This window comes from Salvia miltiorrhiza, chromosome 6 (genome assembly GCF_028751815.1).
Source record: "Salvia miltiorrhiza cultivar Shanhuang (shh) chromosome 6, IMPLAD_Smil_shh, whole genome shotgun sequence".
NCBI classification, from domain to species: Eukaryota; Viridiplantae; Streptophyta; class Magnoliopsida; order Lamiales; family Lamiaceae; genus Salvia; species Salvia miltiorrhiza.
The window spans coordinates 21,323,658-21,345,376 of NC_080392.1; the positions used below are offsets into that span (position 1 = coordinate 21,323,658).

A 21,719-nucleotide genomic window follows, 5' to 3' on the forward strand; every position below is an offset into this window, starting at 1 on the left:
AAAGAGATGAATTAATTGTTGAAGGAACTTTGGTGGTGTTCTTCCAGAAGCATTGAGTCCTCTTCGTGCTGTGAAGGATCAAGGATGACACTCTTGTCCCTTGTCGTAAGTGTCTGGAGGAGTGAGTTTCCCTATTTTCTTCAGCAAGAATTTGAAGATATGCCCTTTCCCAATTGAATGGGCCTTCTTGTAGCAGTGCGATCAACACAAGTTTGTGCGGTCTTGACATATGATCAGGTGATCCAAGAATGCCAAACCATCATCTCTTGATCATCTTGGCAATAGGTCTGAGATGGGGATGCAGTCTTGACATGCTCAAAACGTTCTTGATGTTCGTATTGGATGAGGCATCATCCATCAGGGTATCTCTCATGAGATTGGTGGCTTCTTCATCTGAGAAGATTGGAGCAGGTCCTTCAGCAGAAAGATTAAACAGTTCTCTTGCTGCTTGAGAGATGTTGACAGTAAACTTTATCATATGTCAATGTTGAGGATGTGAATCATGTGAATGTTGAAGACGTTAAATCTGAATTTCTCCATGAGACTGAAGATGTGGCCAATGAAGTTGGTCATTCAACTGCTGTAGAGTTGGAGGCTGTAGAGTTGGAGGCGAAATTAGCACCTGGATGTTTAGTTGATGGTCTCGATGAAGCATTTTTGTTGTATTGTGACTATGCGAAACACACTGGATTCAGTGTAAGGAAAGGGAACCAAGAGCGTTTCAGCAAGACAAAAGAGGTACGTATGAAAACATTTGTATGTTCTTGTCGCGGTTTGACACCTACTACTCATATTGAAGGCCGTTTGGCAGTATATAAGAAACATAGCAGTAGGTGCAATTGTCAAGCTCTTTTGAGGATTGCCCGTGTTGAAGGAGGGCCGTGGAAGGTAACGACATTCATTAAAGATCACAACCATGAGTTATTTCCCAAGGATCAAGCCTATTTGCTCAGTTCTTCTCGTCATATATCGCATACTAAGAAGTCTATGTTGGAGGCTTTGCATTCTGCCGGCATACCAATAAGCCGTGCCTGTCGTTTCATGGAAAATGAAGCCGGCGGCCCTGAAAATACCGGATTTATTCGTAGAGATGTCTACCATCATATGGACAATGTTAGAAGAAAGTCGAAGATGGCGGATGGAGTTTCCATAGCCTTTATGCAATACTTTGTAGACAAGTCTAACAAAGAGCCCTTTTTCTACTGGAATATGCAAAAGGATGACGAGGGACGACTTATGAATTTCTTCTACCGTGACTCTCGTAGTGCCCTTGATTACGAGTATTTTGGTGATGTGCTATTTGTTGACACAACCTACAAGACGAACAAATATGATCTTATTTGTGCTCCTTTTGTAGGTAATACTCACCACTTTGGAAACTTATTATATGCCTTTAATACTTTTTTCTGTCATTGCATGTAGTGGTTATAATTGCTGAATTTATTTAAATACATGATACAGCTTGTATACACATAAATTCGGACTCCAGTGTTCGTGGTTAACTGTTGGAGCTTCGTTAATGGTTGGACTCCAGTTGACCTGTAATAACATTACCCAAGTCTTTTGAAACTTATTGTGTTATTATTATGATCATTCATCTGCTCTCTGCTCCTTTTGTAGGTATTAATCATCATTTGAAAAATTGTATGTTCGGAATGGCTTTCCTTTTAGATGAGACGACTGAGACATTTGAATGGTTATTTTTGACATTTTTAGAGTCAATGAATGCAAAGGAACCGGAAGTGGTATTCTCCGATCAATGTCAAGCTTTAATGAATGGTATTGATGGTCAATTCAAAGCTGCGAGCCATCGCCTATGCCAATGGCATATCAATCAAAATGCCCCTTCTCACTTTGGTTCCTTGAATGGTAACAATGACTTCAAAAGAGCATGGCATCATTGTATGAATTGGTGCGAGAGTGAAGAAGAATTCGAAAGCTTGTGGAAGAAAATGATTGAAGATTATGGGTTGGCTGAGCATATGTGGTTTGGAAGTATGTACAAATTGCGCAAGAGATGGGCTTTAGTTTTCATCAATTCTCGCTTTTCTGCTGGACTGCATGCTACTTCACGTAGCGAAGTAACGAATAAGGTTTTGAAGGATTTGTGTGCCAGCAGTGGTTCGTTATTTGATTTTGTTCAAAAATATGAACAAATTCAAAAGGATTGGCGAGTGAAAGAAAGAGCTACTGATGCTTTATGTATCGGGACCCCCGGTCAATTTGTTGAGCATAACCCGTTGGTGATGGCTGCTGCAAAACATTTCACGCGAGCTGTGTTTGTGTCTTATGAGTTCGAGGCAAATCATTCCTTGAATGTGAGCATAATTGGAAATCCGACTGTGGACGACGTGCAACAGTTGCGCTTTGTTGTCAAAACGACAACAAATCCATTGCGTAGTAGATTTGTTATATTCCATCGAACTTCTCATGAAGCCTCATGTAGCTGCCGTTTGTGGGAAACTAGTGACATCTTGTGTCGCCATATTTTTCGAATATATTATCATATGAATGTGCAAAGTATACCGAAGAAATATTTGTTGCGGAGGTTCTCAAAGGATGCTAAAACAGGCATTGGACTAGCTGTCGGAGAAGGGAATACTAGTCACACTCATTGTCATATTTCGTTGCCTAATTCAGCCATGAACAGCCACATCATGCGTGGGATGTACGAGCTCTTGAACGATGATAAATTGGATGAAACTTCTCGTCAAATAATTGTCCACAAATTCGATGAGCTACAAAAAGAAATTTAATTGCGGTTACGGGCTGTTAGGCAGATGGATACATCCCATGATGACGCATCGATTCATAATCCAAATCCGTTACTGCGTACACCCTTCCATGATCCGGCGATTCCTGTGAAGCGAAGGTTTACCAACACTCGTCTTAGCCGACATTGGGAGAGGTCGAAAAAAAAAAGGAAGAAAAACAAGGACTGCTTTAGGTATTTTTATTTGTTTGATTTAGGAGAAAATTTAGTATTAAGCATAAACATTATTGCTTCTAATTACAAAGTTGTCATTTTTCTGTAGGCAGAGAACTAGACTCTCAAGCAACCACATCCAATAATGGGGTAATTTATAGTTAGGATGCAATTTTTTCCTATTTTTGTATATATAATGAAAGGATTGATTTTTTCTAAATTGATTCGATTATTATTTAGTTAGTTTATTTATTTACTTAATAATAACCATGTTGTGTATGTAGGGAATGGATCAATTTGAGCCTTGCTTTTTCTCAACTCAATAAGTGGAAGTGTTCTTGTTTTTTGGGTTTAGTAAGACCTATTATTTTGATGCATCAGGTATGATTCTTTACTAACCAACTTCGTATATATTAATGCTACCATATAGTCTAGTTTTGTTTTTTTCCTTAAGACATATTGATAGGTGCATGCATACAGAGAAGCTTTAACTTGAAATTCAACAAATCATTATTTAAGAGATGCTGCCATGTGATTATAGGTTGAATACGTTTTCATTTTTTGCAGCATGGCAGGTGTTGAGAAAAAGGTCCATTTGAACATGATTGCAAACTAACAAAATTCTTTTGGGTAATTATTTCATAGATTCTTTCATGTGACTTTTTTTTTCCTATTATAACCTGCTACTTAGTTCATAGCTATTCTCAATACTATTTATCATTCGATTTATGTTAATACTTATACTTATATTATCCAGAAATGTCTACAAGCGAGTGACGGGGAAGGGCACGAATGATGATTGTATTTGCTATTTACAAATTAGTAAGCATTTTTTGATGAATTCGTGTAATATAATTGGAGCTCCATTCGTCCATAATTTGTAGCTGAAAATGAGGCTATGCAAAAGGTTAGTTGTTGTATATGGACTGATATGAAGTTCTGGACTGGCATGAAAAAAGGTAATCCAAATGCTGCACTTGAAGATGTCTTGAATTTGTAGCATTACTTTCTTCCATGTGCTTTTGTACCTTTTGGAATCTCCTTTTTGAAATTCAATATTCCATTATAGTTTATGCAGAAATGGTTTCTTTAGTTGAGTATAAATATAGTGAACCTTGTAGCTCTTTTGTATGTGTTCTTGCCTTACTAAAATCCTTGTTTCGCTACTTAAAAATGCCTCCCAACACTCAAGACATATTATATTATAGAGAGCCTTGGACTAGAGTTGTTGAAAAAATAGTTTTGCTACAATTGAAAAAAGCCTACAACGAGGATAGATGGTTCCCGCAAAATGATTATTGGAACAAAATTTGTCTTGATGAAGTGTGTGACGAGTTATCGGGCCGCCCTTTCTTCCTCAACTACATCACGCAACATCAATATCATTTAAAGTATATCGAATGGAAGGTAAGGCATCTGCAATTTAAGATGTTGCTTGAACATTTTACTGTTTGGTACGATTAAGACTCCAACACTGTTTATGCTTCTCAAGAAACATGGGACCTCATTAGTCGTGTAAGTATAATTATATGAAATAAGAAACACGTTTGCAATGTTATATTTTTTTGATGAATTGTAACATTTATTTTATAGCGGTATCCCGATTTGATGTGTTACAATCCAGAAGGAGAGGAAAATTGGGCAATCTTGAAGGAATTGTATGACGAGACTGATACTACTACAAGCGACTCGAGCGCAAACGACGAATGAAAATAATTTATTCAGCTAATATATTAGGATGTCTTTAATTTTGTGTGTTTTCACGCTTTTACTTATTGCAATATTTATTCGAGTTCTCTTTCTTCTTTAGTGGTTTTGGTGTGTTTTGTTGTGTTTTCTTTTCTTTTTTATTCGAGCCTGGTTTGGTGTGTTTTGTTGTGTTTTCTTTTCTTTTTTATAAAAGCTTAATGTAATAAGTGAGGATATTTTGGATATTTTGGATATCATTGCATTCAAGAATTTAGTGGTTTTGGCTCCTATATATTCGGCCTTTAAATTACAACCTTTACAACCCATTTCTCAAAATAAACAAGCATAGTTATTCAAAATGCCTACACCAATTTCTCAAGACATTGTTTATTATTACCCACCATGGTCTCGAGCAATTGAGGGAAATCGGGAAGACGCGCGAACAAGTTTTGCGGTAAAAAATTATGCAGCCCAAAGGTAAAAGTAAAACTTGAAAATTAAATTGAAATTGTACACTTCTATACTGTTTCGGCCGAAAGCTTCCAAGGGAAGCTTTACCAAATGTAGGACCCGCCAAAATAAAATAAATTTTCATAAAAAAAGTTATATATCCAAATCAGTTGCCACTTCACAGCTCTGGGGCCCACGAATCCTAATCACCCGCCCGGCTGGCATGTGGGGCCCGTTTCTGAAACCTGGGTTGAGTTTAAACACAGCAATTAATAAAACAAAATATGAAATCAATGCTGGGACACGTGTCGATCACAGGGACCTAGGTGCAATGCACCTAGGTGCAAGATGGAAGTTACCCCCACACGGCAGCAATTCACATTTTTCAAAGGCTGCAGAAATCTGCTTATTCCCCCCAACAGCAAAATCCTCCAACTCTCCACTTTCCACCATCCCCTTCAACAGCAAAATCCTTCAACCCTATGCAAGACCTCTCCAACTCGCTACAAGAATTTTCATCAACATAACTTCCACCAAAATTATCAGCTCAAAATTGTTAACATACTTCACTCAGCAAAAAATTCTAAAGTGCGGAGGTAAGAAATCTTAAACTCTCTTCATTCTCTTAGACTTGTAAATAAAAGTTATAAACCAACAATATTACTACTATTATTTCAGCTGTTCTTTTACTAAGAAGCCTGGAGTAGAGCGAAACTGCAGAGACAAGAAAGGTAACACTATCTCAACTTTCTTTCCTTATACATAAATATATTACTTCCATTGCTATGTATTACAGATGAAGAGAAAACACCATAACTTTATAGAAAATCAAACAACAGAACTTCTATATCGCTAAGTAGAATACAGAGGAGCATTTTCAAATAGTTGAGTTTTTCTAAAAAGTCTTTTCAAACCATGAACCTGTAAGACTTTCACTTTCTGAGTTTCCAATGATGGGTCTGGGAATACTCGAGGCTAAGCGCGGTGGCTACGACCAACGGCGATTCCGGAAGGCGACTCTAGGCGAGGCAGCGGCTGCGGCGGCTTAGTGGCATCGAAGGGAGGGAGACGATCCCTGCTCGAATGCAAGGTATCAAGGTTCAACAATGCCGATTTTCACCGGAGCTACGTTGTTGGGGAATGAGTCTCAAAGCCCCAGCTATATGGAGAATACAAAGCCTACAAAGTATTGGTGAAACCCATCATTGACGAAAAGCGTCGGTGACTTAACGAGAAAGAAAAGTTCACATGCTACTAACAGAGGAGAAAACCCCTAATTCTTTGAAATCAAAACGTATTTTTTTTTTAGCAATTTCGTGTAAAGCTCAGTGAATCCTGATGATTTTGTTTCACAGCTGCGCTAATTCACAACTCGGGAACAAAGCAGCGTGCGCAGACCTCAATATCCAATTCAGGCTGGGAGAAAATGGACCTGAGCAGAGACCGCTGCTCTTCCACGGCCAGCGGGTCACTGATTCTCTTAGGATAAAATGGAGGAGAAGCAATGTTCAAATTGGAGGTTACTTGTTTTCTGGGAACTACATCAGCGGGAACGTCATTGTTGTTCTTAAAGGGTCTGAGGCTCATGTACAGGGAAAAATAGGGTTGCAAATATGGCTTGGAGAGTAATGTGTATAGAGCTTAAGCTTTACAGAGGCCATGATCGCGACGTCGTTTCGCAATTCGTCAAGCGAGCGGGCAGCAGCCCAATTCATTCTAAAAGCTAAGTTCTACTGCCTCGTATGAGTATAACAATGTTTGATGCATCTTATGTATATGTGAGGGTTTGTGTTAAGCTATTATAGTTCGATTCCTTTTTGTTTGTTTACAAAATCCGTATAAGTATGGGTGCTTCGTGCTGGTATTTGATTCATGTTGTTGTGTGGGGGGAGTCTTCATGGCTTTCGGTTCTAATTATAGTGGAATATACTCAAGCATGAATCATTCTATCGTTGAAAGGTACCGAGATGATGAGGTTGTTGGGATATTTAAGTTTTGGTTAACTAAGTTCTTGACATAGCTTTGTTAGCTCATTTGCTGGACTGATTCCTTAAAATTCATACAACAACTAGTTTATCTCAAGTTTCCATTCTTGTTCATGGGCAATTATAGTTGGGAACCTTGTAAATCAAATATGGTTTATGTAACAACGGTTGCTGAGTTGCTTTGCTTTGTGATAGGGGAAAATTTGGCAATGCAGTGACTAGATTATCGACGTTTGCAAGCACCTGCAATGAAATAGCCAGGACATCAAATTTGGGCAGCGAAATTCGTTGATCTCAGCGAAGGGTGAATTTTAGTTCAGGGCCTATTCTAGCATTTCAGTCCTGGGTTCGCTGCCGCGCACAAAAGACTTGTGACAGCCCTGTATTTTATTCGAGAAAGTTCTTGAGCTTGGAGGGACGTGTAGCAGCCCAGTTTTTTGCGGAATCCAGAAAAACATTATGAATTGACTAATGAAGTTCCAATGCAAAAGACTGTGTATGAGATTAAGATGGGCTCATATTATTGAAGATGCACTCTCAGATTCAGAACTCCTTGACATACGAGGAGGTTGCCTTTCAAAATCTAAATCACGTCTTCGGTAACTCACACCCACCACTGAGGTGAACTAGCTGGGATGACAAAGTCTCAGTTCTTATGATCACCAAGCCAAACAAATTACTCTAGCGTCTCAACTCTATGGGATTTATTGATCTTGATATAACGAAGTTTCCAGCGCTGTGCTGTTATGCTTTGCTCTTCACCAGCGCTGTTGCGCATTCTTTGTTCTTCACCAGGTCAATGCCATATACCGGTACATCTCATTGCCTGCACTGAATTTTCAGCGTTGATAAACACCAATACAAGACGAAGCTAAGTTATCTCTGTTCACTGTGTTAATTCTTGATGAATTAGTTACTTTCTTTGGCTGTGCTTGTTGATTGTTGGTTAAGTTGGTTGGGACAGGGTGTATACTCGGGTTTTATGAAGTTTAATTGGCTGATATGCATTCTTTTCACTGTTTTGGCCGAGTCTTCCTACTAGAGAGATCCACAAGAGGGTAGCGCTGCGCTGAAGAACGCCATGGCTCAGCCTAATTTGATGATATTTAATATCTCGTCAGCTGCGTTGATGCATCGCAGGGAGGGCAGAGGAGAGGGCTCACCCTTCTCCTCTAATTGTTGTTCAGCTGCGCAGCCAGCTCTGGCTTGCCCTTCTCCTCTGTTGTTCAGCTGTACAGCCAGCTTTGGCTCGCTCCTCTCCTCTGAGACCCTGATCATGTTCAAGCGATCTGCGCAGTCGCCCTGATTAAGTTTTCGGTGAAGACATCAAGGCAGCGCAGGTACTTCATGCGAGTGGAGTACTCCTTCCCGTCTTTAGGGTCGATATGGAAGCTGATTGCGAGACATACTTCTGCATGGAACATGAAGGCATTGGGGAGTGAATAGAGAAGAAACACCATTCCTTTGAACATCCGATATGATTGGAAGACCTATAGGTTAATTATAGCTCAATATCAACTGTTTTATAATTTACCTGACACGGTGTTTTTGCCTGTTGTGTCATCAATTGTTGGGTTGATTGTTAAGGTTGCGCTGATCATGTACATTGAACTCAATTCATGATTTGGGTGCTGTTGTATCACTCTTTAACTTCATGAGTTGTTTTTACTTTTATTGGGAATATCATCTTTTGCATGTGCAACAACAATGGGGGATTGAATAAAACGGGTTCTGAACTTTAATGACTGTATTGGGGATTGTGCTATTAAATTTAAGAAGCTTTGATAACCTTTATTTGAAAATATTGATCGGACGAAATGTTTGGGAACCGATTGATAATCTAGCTCGCTTGACTAATCTTATCCACGAGTTCAATCAGACAATGTTTGGGAATTAAAGAATGATATGCTATATGATGAAAATGATTTTCTTGTTCATAATTATGAATTCTTGGCCAAGTATGACGTTGAGAAATGAGTTCTTCAGGCATGTCATTAAGGGCTCATATATTTTTCTAACATTTGTGCTTAAGAAACCATACAGCACAAGATAAACAGATTTGAGGAAAGTCAAGATGGTAAACACCATCACTTGAAAGGTAATCCACTAAGTGGTGACTCGGGTACTTCGCGGAATGAAAACTTGTCGTTACATGATCTTAGTTATTTTATCGAAGCACGTGAGCATGATTGAGATTTGAAAAATATTCTACTTGAACACTTGGGCATACTAATGATTTATATCTTCTGATGGGATTTGGGAATTTGATATTATCTTGGAAGCTGTACAACTTCTGCATATGTGCCTAGACTTGAAATATAAATTGATTAAGTACATGAAGTTGCATACCTTCTGCATATATGCTAGGGCTTGAAACATAATTTGAATATCTTACTTCGGGACTATAGTCATTCATGTCAGCGCTGCCACTAGCATCACAAGTAAGGACACCAAGCACAAGTATACACATAACATATTTAGTTGAATCATGTACATGTTACTAAGGGGGGGGGGGAGTGGAGTATATGCCACCATGTGTATTTTCTCGAAAAACTTAGCAAGATATTTGAGCCTTAACGGCAACTCAACCGCGTAGCGGATATTAAAACCTTAAATGGTAACTTAGCCACAATCTGGAACTGTAAGCTTCAGAATTTATCTGAGCTTTCTCAGCGCAGTCAGGACAGGTTATCTCAGTCTGCGCAACCATCTCAGTTATTTCAGTTATCTTGGCTGGTGGAACTATCTCAGTTATCTCAGTAAAATCAGTGCTCAAATTATCAGCGTAACTATCTCAGTTATCTCAGTACAATCAGTGCTCAAATTATCAGCGTAACTATCTCAGTCATCTCAGTCTGTGCATTCGTCTTCATCTAAGTCATCTGCAACGCAGATTGCATAAATTGTCTCAACGCTGTCAATGTGATTATCTCAACACAATCAATGTGATTATCTCAGCGCAGTCAGTGCGATTATCTCAGCGCAATCAGGGCGATTGTATCAGCGCAGCCAGTGCGGTTATCTCAGCGCAATTAGTGTGATTGTCTCATCTAAGCTACCACAGATTACCTAAGTCATCTTCGGCGCAGATCGTCTAAGTTATCTTAACTAAGGCATTAATTGCAAACTCAGGGGCATTAATTGCAAATTTAGGGGCATTAATTGCAAAACTAAGGCATCAATTGCAAAACTCAGGCATTAATTGCAAAACTTAGGGGCATTAATTGCAAAACTCAGACATCAATTGCAAAACTTAGGCCTTCATGGTAGCGCAGGCCTCAATGTCTATGCTCCACACAGAAACATCGTAAGCCGTGAAAGTTAGACAGAGGTCGAAAGACATTCTTTTAAGGGGCCGAAAGGTATTTTAAGGGGCCATAACATCGGCACATGGGCTGTAAAGCATTTGGGAAATTCCAGGAGTAAATTATATGAAATTTGGCACTCTCAGCACAGGTTCTCTAAGTTCCTGTCGTCTTTAGCGATGACCAGAGAATCAAAAGGAAAATTACTATCTTACCTTTTTACCTTAGTTTGTTTACAACGTTTAAATTTTCGCCTCTATTATTATACAAAATGGACAATGGACAGTTCTTATGAATTACAAGGAATCATGTATTATAAGTTGACTCGGGATAACAGCATTGCGCTGACTCGATATCACACACCACTGGTTGAACACAAAGAAGACACAGATCAACAGACTAGGGGGAGTAGCTGATGAGGACTAGAATACTCATCAGCGCTGTGCTTAGCAATACAAGAACATTTTACTTGATTACTATTATTGTTATTATTATTATTATTATTATTGAACGAAGTCAACCAGCGCAGGTTTAATTGAAGACCTCGGATAATAAAGGGACGACTCACCTGCGCAGCTCAAGGGGACACTACAAGAAACTGGGAGATTAGCGACGGAATTTTCTGTCGCTAATCGCCAAAAATTCGTTGCTAATTTTGATCACCGATGGATCAACGATGGTCGCCATGTGTCGCTGTAAAAGTGGTCGGTAATAAAATTACCGACGGAATTCATTTCCGTCGCTATTTTTTTTACGAATATATATATATATATATATATATATATATATTTTATCAATCTAGATTTATTCTCCACAAGTATTTTGGTATTCTTAATGTATTTTGAACTTAATTGCATACGTTAAGAAGAACTTCCCAGTGGGTCACCCATCTTAGTTGTGCTCTAATTCAAGCACGCTTAACCTTGAAGTTCTTTTCGAGTGGTCACCAGTACAGAACACACGTATTATTGATATAACTATCACCTATTAATTTATTTAAACTTTATTTCGATATACAATTTCATTTATTCATAACCTTAGAATATACTGAAGTCATATCTAAGACTTGTGGTGCCGACGAAAGAATGACGGTAAATATACGATCAAATTTAAAATAATAAAAAATATTAATATTATAGTTAGTTAAAAAAATATATATTATTGTTGAAAATAACAATAAATTTAAAATATTCTCAATAATTTAAAAATAAGAATAAATTAGAATATAAATTAAAAAATAATAAAAATATTTTTAAAAAAAAATAAAAATAACAAAAAAATTAATAATATTTACCGACGGAATTATCGACGGATCATTAATTAAAAAATTAAAATTAAAAAATAATATTTAACGACGGAATATTTTTCGTCGCTATTCCGTCGGTAAATTTAAAAAAATAATTAAAAAATAAATTAAAAATAATAAATAATATTTAACGACGGATTATTTTCCATCGCTAATAATTTTGTCGCTATTCCGTCGGTATATTTAAAAAAAATAATTAAAAAATAAATTAAAAATAATGAATAATATTTAACGACGAATTATTTTCCGTCACTAATAATTCCGTCGCTATTCCGTCGGTAAAATTTTGAAAACATTTTCATCGGAATTCCGTCGGTGATTACCAACGGATTATTTTTCATCGGTAATTCTGTCGGTGTCCGATATGTTTTTTGTAGTGGGACTACTCAGCACGGGCAACGAGGGAGTTCTATTTTCATTACCCGAACCAGCGAGGAAGTCAAAGTGCCTGCGCAGCCTAAAGAGCTCGAAGCACCTGTGCAGGATAAAGAACTTGAAGTCTCGGCACAGTCATAAGATAGCGAAGCTTCCGGCGCAGTCAAACCAGCGCAGATGGGTCAAACCAAGACTAAAGTTAAGTGTATTAAGGCATTAAAGGGCATAAATCCAATTATTAGAGTTCATGGGCCTAAGGCCTTTAGGGCTTACTCTCACATCTATAAATAGAAGGTTTAGCATTATCATTAGAGGAGGATGATTTATTTCTGAGCAATACTTGTAAAATTAATTATCTGGAAGTATAGTGGAAGAACTCGAAAACACCCGTGGATGTAGGTCTTAATGACCGAACCACGTAAATATTGTCTCGTTTATTGTTTTATAGTTTAGGTGTTGGTTTCAGGCTTCACCAATAGGAATTTTGGTTCCTTTCCGTATTTTTGCAGGTGGAGGAGGTTCAGAACCTTATTGATGAGCAGCATAGAGCTGCATTCAAATTTAAAAAAAAAAAAAAAAAAAAAAAGAGGACCTTAAAGAATGTTGTAGCTTTTTGGATGTTGAGATGTTGCAAAATAATGGATTTTATTTGTATATGTTGAATGGTTGATTTCTATCAATGTTTAAATGAAATTTTCAATATGTGTAAATTTGTTATTTTACATAATTTATTGATATTTATAAATTTAAAATAGAAAAAAATAAATAAAATAGGAAAAAATATATATTTTAAATTCTGTAAAAACATAGATGACGGTTGAAAAGTGTCAAGTATGTATAATACAAATGTCATGAATGTCTACATACATGATGGTTACTAAATGTCAAATATAATACCATGAACCGTCATGTTTTGTGTTATCCATGACGGTCATAAATCGTCAAGAAAAATATTACTCCCTCCGTCCCATAATAAGTGGCCACATTTCCTTTTTCGTCTGTCCCACTATAAGTGGCTGCTTTCTAAAAATGGAAATAATTTAACTTAATTAAGATCATTAATTAAGTTACTAATTAAACCCTAAATTATGTTTAAAATAAACACATACACCCTATACACTCACATAGAGAGCAGCCGCCCCTCTCTCTTCTTTCCGGCGGGATGCCACCCCCATCGTCGCCGCCGCCGTCGCCTCTCGCCTCTCCGGCCGCCGCCGCCTTTCGCCCATTCGGCCGTCGCCGCCTCTCTCCCTCTCTCTCTCTCGTTACAGATCTCGTGATCTCTCTCTCCCTCTCTCTCACCGTCGCATCCTTGGGCGATTTGGGGGATTCGAAGCTCGCCGCCCAAATGCGTGAGGTCGTGCGCCGATTTGGGGGCTAAGGCTTGCCTGCGCCGATTTGGGTGAGGTCGGCACATCCTGTGTGCCGATTTGAGGTCGTCGTCCAGGAGAGAGAAGGGAGGTGAGGGCGCCGATTTGGGGGCAAGATCTGGTTTTTGATTTCTGGTGGTGGTGGTTGTTGTTGGCGGCGGTGTTGGTGCTGCTGTCGGCCAGGAGAGAGAAGGGAGGTGAGGGCGCCGATTTGGGGGCAAGATCTGGTTTTTGATTTCTGGTGGTGGTGGTTGTTGTTGGCAGCGGTGGTGGTGCTGCTGTCGGCCAGGAGAGAGAAGGGAGGTGAGGGCGACGCCGGGCAGGAATAGGTGGCGGCTTGGCGCGGCGAGGAGAGGCGAGAGATAAGGGAGAGGGAGAGAGGTCGACGGGGAATGGGAGATGAGGGAGGAGGAAGAGGTCCAAGGTGAAAGGAGAGAGGGGAGGCAGAGCCGCCGGCCTCCGGCGACGGCTCGGCCGTCCAGTGGCGGCGGCAGGGAGAACGAGGGAGGGATAGAGTGAAAATAGGAAGAAATTATTTTAATTAACTCACTAATTTTGATGGGCCCCATTCAATTAAAACATAACACTCCATTTCTTAATCTCCGTGCCGAAAAGAATGTGGCCACTTATTATGGGACGGAGGGAGTACTATTGTCATGTATTATATAATACTTGACAATTTTCAACCGTCAAGTAAACATATATAAATGTCATGAAAAGTAAGCATACATGACAGTTTATAACCGTCATCTATAATAGGGCTATACACTACACCACTATACTTGACAGTTTTCAGAGAGCATAGATGACAGTTTTTAGCCGTCATGTATGAGCATTTTTGTAGTAGTGAAATTACCCTCCATGGCCTTAACAAAATCATAGGCCAACTTGGAACAAGTGGAGCCAAACACAATGTCGTCGACATAAATTTGAGCAACAATGAAATTGTTGTCAACAGAGCGTACAAACAAAGTTCTGTCAACAAGACCTCTGTTAAAACTAAACTGAAGCAAGAAATCAGTTAAACAAACATACCAAGCTCTAGGAGCTTGTTTAAGCCATAAAGAGCTTTCTTGAGTTTGAACACATGGTCAGGAAATTGTGGGTCCTCAAACCCTTTTGGTTGAGACACATAGACTTCTTCAGCTATCAGACCATTTAAGAAAACACTTTTGACATCCATCTGTTGAAGCACAATACCAAACTGACATGCAACAGCAAACAACAAACGAATAGACGACTCAAGTCTAGCAACAGGAGTAAAAGTTTCATCAAAATCAATCCTTTCGATCTGAGTATAACCTTGAGCAATAAGCCTAGCCTTATTTCTAACAATAGTACCATTTTCAACAGACTTGTTTTTGAAAATCCATTTAGTTCATATGATATTGACATTCGAAGGTTTAGTAACAAGTTCCCACACATCATTTCTAACAAACTCATTGAGTTCATCATGCATAGCTTGTACCCGACATTCATCTTTGAGAGCTTCATTCACATTCTTGGGTTCAAAAAATGAGATGAGACAAGTATGAAAAGCGTTATCAAACATAGAAATAGTGTAGGCAAGGTTTACCACATCATGCAGTTTTTCAGACACACGACTCCTTGTTTGAGTTGAGCTAGAAGGTTTACCAATGATCAGAGATGGAGGATGATCTTTCCTGATCCTTCCTAGTGGACCATGATGTCACTGTTTGAAAATCGTTTTTCAGACACACATTGTCACTGTCTGTGTTTGATAGCAGTTGTCGGCTGATCTGCAGCCTATCATAATTGATCTGTTAGATTCATCAAATACCTTACAGATATTTTTATCAAATCTAATCCATCATCACAAAGTTGGCTTATATTGATAAGATTTGCCCTTAACCCATCCACATGAAGCACATTCTTCAGATTGGAAAAATCTTTGACATTTAAGGTACCACGACCAACAATGTTGCCTTGAGCTCCGCCTCCATATGTGACCTTCCCTCCTTTGGATGATTCATAGTCACATAGAACTTCTTTTGATCTTGTCATGTGCCTTGAGCATCCGCTATCAAAATATCAGTTTCCTGCAACGTTAGCTTTCAAAGAAGAATAAATAACAAGACACTTATCATTAGACAAATGTCTCCTCTTATTAAATCGAGAAGTGGCTTTCACGCTCAAACGTTTCTTTATACTCCTGTTGTTGTCAGATGTGGTAGCAGACACATCGTCAGTGTTACCAGTTACTTTCAAAGTGTGTGAGAACACTTTTCCAGCGTTTGTCACACTTTTACCGGGTATCTTTCCTGAAGGATGTAGCCCCACGTGGATCGTTTCTTGGATATCATAATTCACCATACAACGATTAATTCTTAACATGCTCCTATGAATTTAAGTGCTGCACATTGGAGTTAGAATCACTTACTTGTAAATTGGATGCAGAGGCTGTTGACAGCTGAATCGAATGACTCAAATTCTGACCTTCTGAACTGTATCCCGCTCAATTCCCAACGTTGGATGGACAACGAACTATGAGAACTCCCACAGAGAATTCGACCACCTTGAAATCGCCACCCCTTACTGCTCTCTCTAAAACCCTAATTTTGTGTGTCTTATTCTGAGAGCAGATAGTTGTATTTATAGATAAAACACAATCCTATGGCCCTAATAACTATAATAGGCGTCCCTTACTCTTTACTGGGCTCAGGAGACTTTGGGCCAGTCTAGGGATCAGATACAAGGAATAAAGATGGGTCTCTAATGAATTAATTCTTATGATCAGCCCAGACATAATTAATTCATTCCACTAGAGAATCAATACTGACTTACCCCTTTATTACCGATGATGAGTCGGGACTTGTATTTAGACTTATAAAATCTCCGTATTTAAAATATCCGACATCCATTAATTAAATTAAGCTCTGGCAGCTTAAATTAATTAATCTCTTTGTAATCCTTAAGCAGTACCACTCAAACCTTATTATTGCGCCTGAACTTAATCAACCTGCAGGGTTTAACGCAATAAACCTTATTGAGCTCCTTAAGGGGATGTCATTATCATATACCTGATACGGGTACTAATACAGATAACCAAATATCATATATTGACCGCTATCACCCAAGATACAAAGTACTCAAATTAATATATAACTCTTACCCATAGTAAATCAAAGTGATACACGAATCAACATATATATCTGAAATCTTATTAGTATTAAGATTTTATTAAGTCATCGAGATCTTGATTCTTTACTTATGTCAGATAGAAAAATACATCTCACTGTAATCCTATCAATACGTTATGACGTATCAGTATAGACAAATAGTCAAGACAAACTATTTCCATCTATACTACAGCCTATACCAACGACTCGTCCTAGAGTCATCTCGGCTGTGATCTATTTATATCTCTTAAGTTTATTCCAATTATATGACCTTCTGTGATCTGTTAATCACCATATAATCTACTTATATAGAGATAAAGGACATACATATGCAATCATGAACACAATCAGATAGGAGATAAAATAGTGAACACAAGAATCATTGTATACAAGCGTAAAACATTCTTGCTTTCAGTATACAAATCCAACATTTCCATCAGTAATATCCTTCAAGAATGTCTTACAATATGGTTTGAAATTACCATAAATACCACAGTAATGACAAACAAACGCTTTACCTTTGCCTTTGATGTTTTTATGACCTCTGTCAGTTGCTTCCTTAACAGACATGATATTTCCTTGTCCATCTGACACACGAGTGTTGGTTGGTTCATTATGATGACAGCCAAGTCCTATTTTTGCTCTTTGACCAACTGAGAGTACTTCATTCAGACTAGAAGTACCTCTGTTCATTCTTTCAAATGTTTTCTCTGGGCCCTACACTTTCCTGCTGAGCACCTCTGTCTCCGAATCTTTGCGAGTCAATCGCACCTCAAGTCTCATGACTTGACTTTTGAGAATCTGATTTTCATCTAACAGAAATAGAATTTCCTTTCTTTGATCTTCGCACTGGGCTTGCACAACATCGTACAGCCTGCTCACTTCCTCGAGTGCCTTTGTTTGATCAAACTCAGTGAAAGGAACATCAGGGATCTCTTCTTCCTGTAGAGATAGTTCAAACCAAGTTTGTTCCAGGGTAGACAAACCTTTGTTTTCATCAGTGTCATCTTGAACTAACATAACACTGTCATCAGTGTTAGTAGTGACCATATTCGACAATTCACTATTTCCATACTGATGAACACAAGTATGCTTAGCCAAACAAAGATCCCCAACTTGATAATTCATATCATCATCAATGGAAAACTCCTGACACATATCTTCTTTTTCCTCCATAACTATGTCATCAGCCACATCATCGATGTTAGACAAAGCCTCGATCATGTCATTCTCTTCATGTTCATCAATGATGAAGAAAAGTTTCTCTTCATTTGTCTCTTTCTCTTCGTTATCTGAGTTGTCACTCAGGGTAGCTGATTGCTAATTTCTTAACAATAATAACTGCAACTAAACAGTATAATTGTAGCACGAAAACAGCTAACAGAGTATCGTATCCACAAGGACTATTACATAGTAAATAAGAGAACAATTGCAAAAACTAAATTATATAAAATCGTAATAATTGAATGTAACAGCTTGAATCTTCACTCTTGCAGAAATCAAAATCCAGTACTCTAAGAATTTAAAAGCAGTGAAAACTAAAGCTATGAAACTCAAAAATAATAGTTGGGAACCCTAGATAGGTCAAAAGAGGACCTATTTATAGTCTTAGGGTAAAACAAGAGTTTAAAAATTGAAAATAACATTGAAAAGCGTAAAAACGCGGAAACTTCAAAACACACGGCCAAAATGGCGGCCCGTTCGGCGGTCGCCGAACAGGTCGTCGAATTTGGCCATAAAATTGCCCAAAAACGGCGGTCGCCGTTTTTCTTCCACCAAGCGTAAAACCAACTCAGAGATTTCGGCGGCCAACTCGGCGATCGCCGAGTTGGTCGTCGAATTTGCTCTTCAAAACACCAAATTTTGGCGGTCAACTCCTTTGACCGCCGAATTTCCTCCTTCTCGCCCCGACTTCAGAATCTTCGTCTTTTCTCGATTTTTGGGTTCGATTCTCTCAAAACTCTTCTCTTAAACATATCCCTTAGCTCCATGCTCCAGTACCACTCATTTCTTCATCAAAACAGCCAAAACTACACCCGACCGTGATATCATGAAATAATAACCAATGAACTCCAAATGATAATAAAACGGGCGTAAAATTGACTTAAACCGCAGAGTATAAACCATAAAAACCATGCAAAATTAGTGTTTATCAACTCCCCCAAACTTAAGATGTTGCTCGTCCTCGAACAACGAGAAGAACAAAAAAATAAATATGAATGGGTAAGATGATTGGATCATCGATGCCTCAGAAAAATAAAACTTTTAAATTCCCTCAAATCCTCAACACATGAACACAATAATTACCAACAAGCATAATCAATGGCAAATTCAACCTTGACATTCCAACAATTGACTCTCAAGATAAAAGTGTTTCACTCAACTCACAATTGATGGAAAAGGACGTGTATCTCTCATCGACACTCATGCAATGTAGATTACTTACCATAGGCTTGCCAATCGTCTCAAGTCTCCATCGCTAAAAGTGTGCCAAGGGTAGGATCAGATAGGTCTTTATATCGGGTTCTAATGTAGGGACATTGGATTAGGTGGGGAAATTTGGCTAAGTGCTCAAATTAAATTGATTACACCAACCTTATGACTTCACCATTCAAGCATGGAATAAATTCCATCTTCCACCTAACAACATCTCCATAATCACCCCAAACCAAGGGTATAATCATCATAAATCAAAACTAGACATTCTTTTATGCTCTCACTTTTCTAGTAACACACAAAGTCGACTATCCATGAAATTTTCAATTATACACTCGACTTTCTCAACCAACTTTCATCAAAAAAATTCTTTTTTTTAGAGCTTATAAGAATGACTGGTATCATGTTTCACCCCTTATTTCAATCAACCCACAACCAATACCACACAACGATCCCCATATACTCCATCACCCCTATCATCCGGTTAAACAATCAAAGCTTAAGAAGGCTCAAACACGGCTAACAAGGAAATAATATTTTCAAGAAAGTGTTTGGGATATAACGTCGCTTACGAAAGATGGCCTAAGATCATCTCGAACTCTTGGACACAACAAGCAATCTCAACCAAGACCCATGGCAAGTTCTAGAAGTGCACTACATGCATGACAACACTCAAAAATAGAGAACAAACTGCAAAAATGGGCAGTTAAGGCTCAATTCCTCACAAGCTTGTTCAATGTCAAAAGTCAAGGCAAAATATACTCATCAATCGTACATGTCGGTTCAAATCATGTCACAATATCAAGAAAAATTGGAAATTACCTTCTTTTTCGCAGAATTCCTCATAGGCACCTTACCAATCAAACAAACTGGAGCACTAAACATTCAAAAAGCAAAGAAACTATGGAATATATTTGAGAATATATCAATTTAGTTACAGGCCCAAAAATCAAAGACTATGAATACCTCCTCAAAGCAGCAAAAAGAACAAAAATATACTAGGCTAAAAATGCAAACCATAACCAATCTCCCTCCCCCTCCCCCAAACTTATTAAGGAGCGAATGCTCGAAAATAAGTTTGGAGGGAATAATAGATAAAGGTTATGGTGAGCATACTTACAAAGCACTCAAGATGGCGGTCCTCCCTGTCTCCTCTGGAACTCCTGAAACTGTCGTAGGATTTCCTCCTGCATCGCCATCTGCCTAGCATACTCCTGCTGCTGGCTCTCCATCTCTACCCGCTGCCAAGCCTCAAAAGTCGTCTACCGACCAAACTCCGCCCGTGCATACGTCTCAAAAGCGTCAAAATGAGCAAACTGCTCATGCTGATAAGCATCCATAGCTTGCTGCTGCAGGCGAACTGCCGTGACGTCCGTGCGCATAACAGTGAGCTGCGCCTCCTGTTGCTCGGCAAAGGCCTGCAACTGCTGCATCCTCTCGGTGAGCTCGATAACATCAAAATGAGCTCCCTATCCCCATTGTTCTCCTGCTGCTGCTGCTGCGGGCTCCTCTTGCTCTTCTTCCTCCTCATTCACATGCTGAGGGTCCTGCGCGTCAGCCTGCTCACCTGTTATAGCCCTCACATGGGCGCCTGTGTTCATCAACCAATTCTGGGTCTCAAAGCGCCCGCCCACACGGGTGAGAGTCGGGTTCGGCAGAGGAAAGTGGTCACCTTCACTTTGCACCAACTTAAATGGTGGTTGGGCCCTCGACAGGAATCTCATTCGGACCATACGTTGACCATTGAGCAGTTTATCACCCGCTAACGATTCCCATTCAGCAACTGCGGGACAAACGCGGCGCGCGAGGGGTGTAAGCATCCCTCCAATCGTGATCACTCCTTCATTAGCCTTTGATGCCTTGAACAACTGCTTGAGAAGGATTTGGGTTAAATCCATTGGTGTGCGTGTGAGCATCCCCCAAATGATAAACAGCTCGTGCTGCGTCATGTGGCTGTTGTCCTTCCTAGCAAGCACCGTATAAGCCAGAATGCGGTGCGTCATCCTTAGGACAAGATTCCGAATGTCCGCTGCATTTTATGTCCCCGACACAAATGGACCGGCGCTTGGCAGAGCTATCTCTCTCCAGAATGATGCAGCGTTGAACTCTGTACCGCTCGAATGTACGGTGTAGCCTCCCACTCTGCAATTAAGCGCCGTGGTGATCTCCGTCACCGGGATATCAGCCTCCCAAATGTTGTTAAGCTGGAATGAGATCCTGCTTGGTCTGGATTGATTGAAGACCGACTGGTCCAACGTGCTTAGGATCTCTAAAGCTGCTCGTTCATAGGTGGGCCATCCACCATTGAAGATGTAGGTCCACCCAACATGGTAGGACAGATCACGGACGTCATCATAGATTCCCATCGCCCTAAGAAGGTCATGATCGGCATAGCGTGTTATCTCGATCCCCTTCCTTGCAAGCTTTTGAAACCGAATCCGATCATTGTCTGATATGAGAGATACCCCATGAAACTCGGGGTCCTCACGAGTGTACTCGGCCGGTTGGCGGGAGCTTGAGGTGCCAGTAGCTCTACGTTTCTTGGGGGCCATTGTACCTGGATTAACTGCTAGTTAGAAACCATTTATCACTCCATATGATTTTAAAACAGGTTAAACTAGCACCACCTATCAATCTCCCTCTACAATTTCAACTTCATTTGTCTATCATAATCCCCCACATCATGCTTAATCTTCCCAAAGATACAAAGTCTCATGGATTTTATCAATACCACAGT

The 21,719-nt window shown here is 39.3% G+C and overlaps 1 protein-coding gene and 1 long non-coding RNA gene across 2 annotated transcripts; both read left to right on the plus strand.

Annotated features, from left to right (window-relative positions):
- The first annotated feature begins 248 nt into the window (after positions 1–248).
- LOC130990635 (protein FAR1-RELATED SEQUENCE 5-like) lies at positions 249–2,756 on the plus strand. The gene is made up of 3 exons (XM_057914859.1): positions 249–411; positions 518–1,357; positions 1,621–2,756. The coding sequence occupies exons 1-3, from the start codon at positions 249–251 to the stop codon at positions 2,754–2,756; spliced, it is 2,139 nt and encodes a 712-aa protein (XP_057770842.1).
- Positions 2,757–5,479: 2,723 nt separating this feature from the next.
- LOC130987462 (uncharacterized) lies at positions 5,480–8,793 on the plus strand. The gene is made up of 3 exons (XR_009089760.1): positions 5,480–5,661; positions 5,744–5,796; positions 6,421–8,793. It is a non-coding gene; the product is annotated as an uncharacterized LOC130987462 (long non-coding RNA).
- The last annotated feature ends 12,926 nt before the right edge of the window (positions 8,794–21,719 follow it).

What these genes read in the sequence shown, in the direction of transcription:
- LOC130990635 (XM_057914859.1), top strand. Translation starts at nt 249, where the DNA reads ATGCCAAACCATCATCTCTTGATCATCTTGGCAATAGGTCTGAGATGG. An exon ending in ATCTGAGAAGATTGGAGCAG is followed by an intron (nt 412 to 517) that starts GTCCTTCAGCAG and finishes TGAATGTTGAAG; the next exon opens with ACGTTAAATCTGAATTTCTC. An exon ending in TATTTGTGCTCCTTTTGTAG is followed by an intron (nt 1,358 to 1,620) that starts GTAATACTCACC and finishes CTCCTTTTGTAG; the next exon opens with GTATTAATCATCATTTGAAA.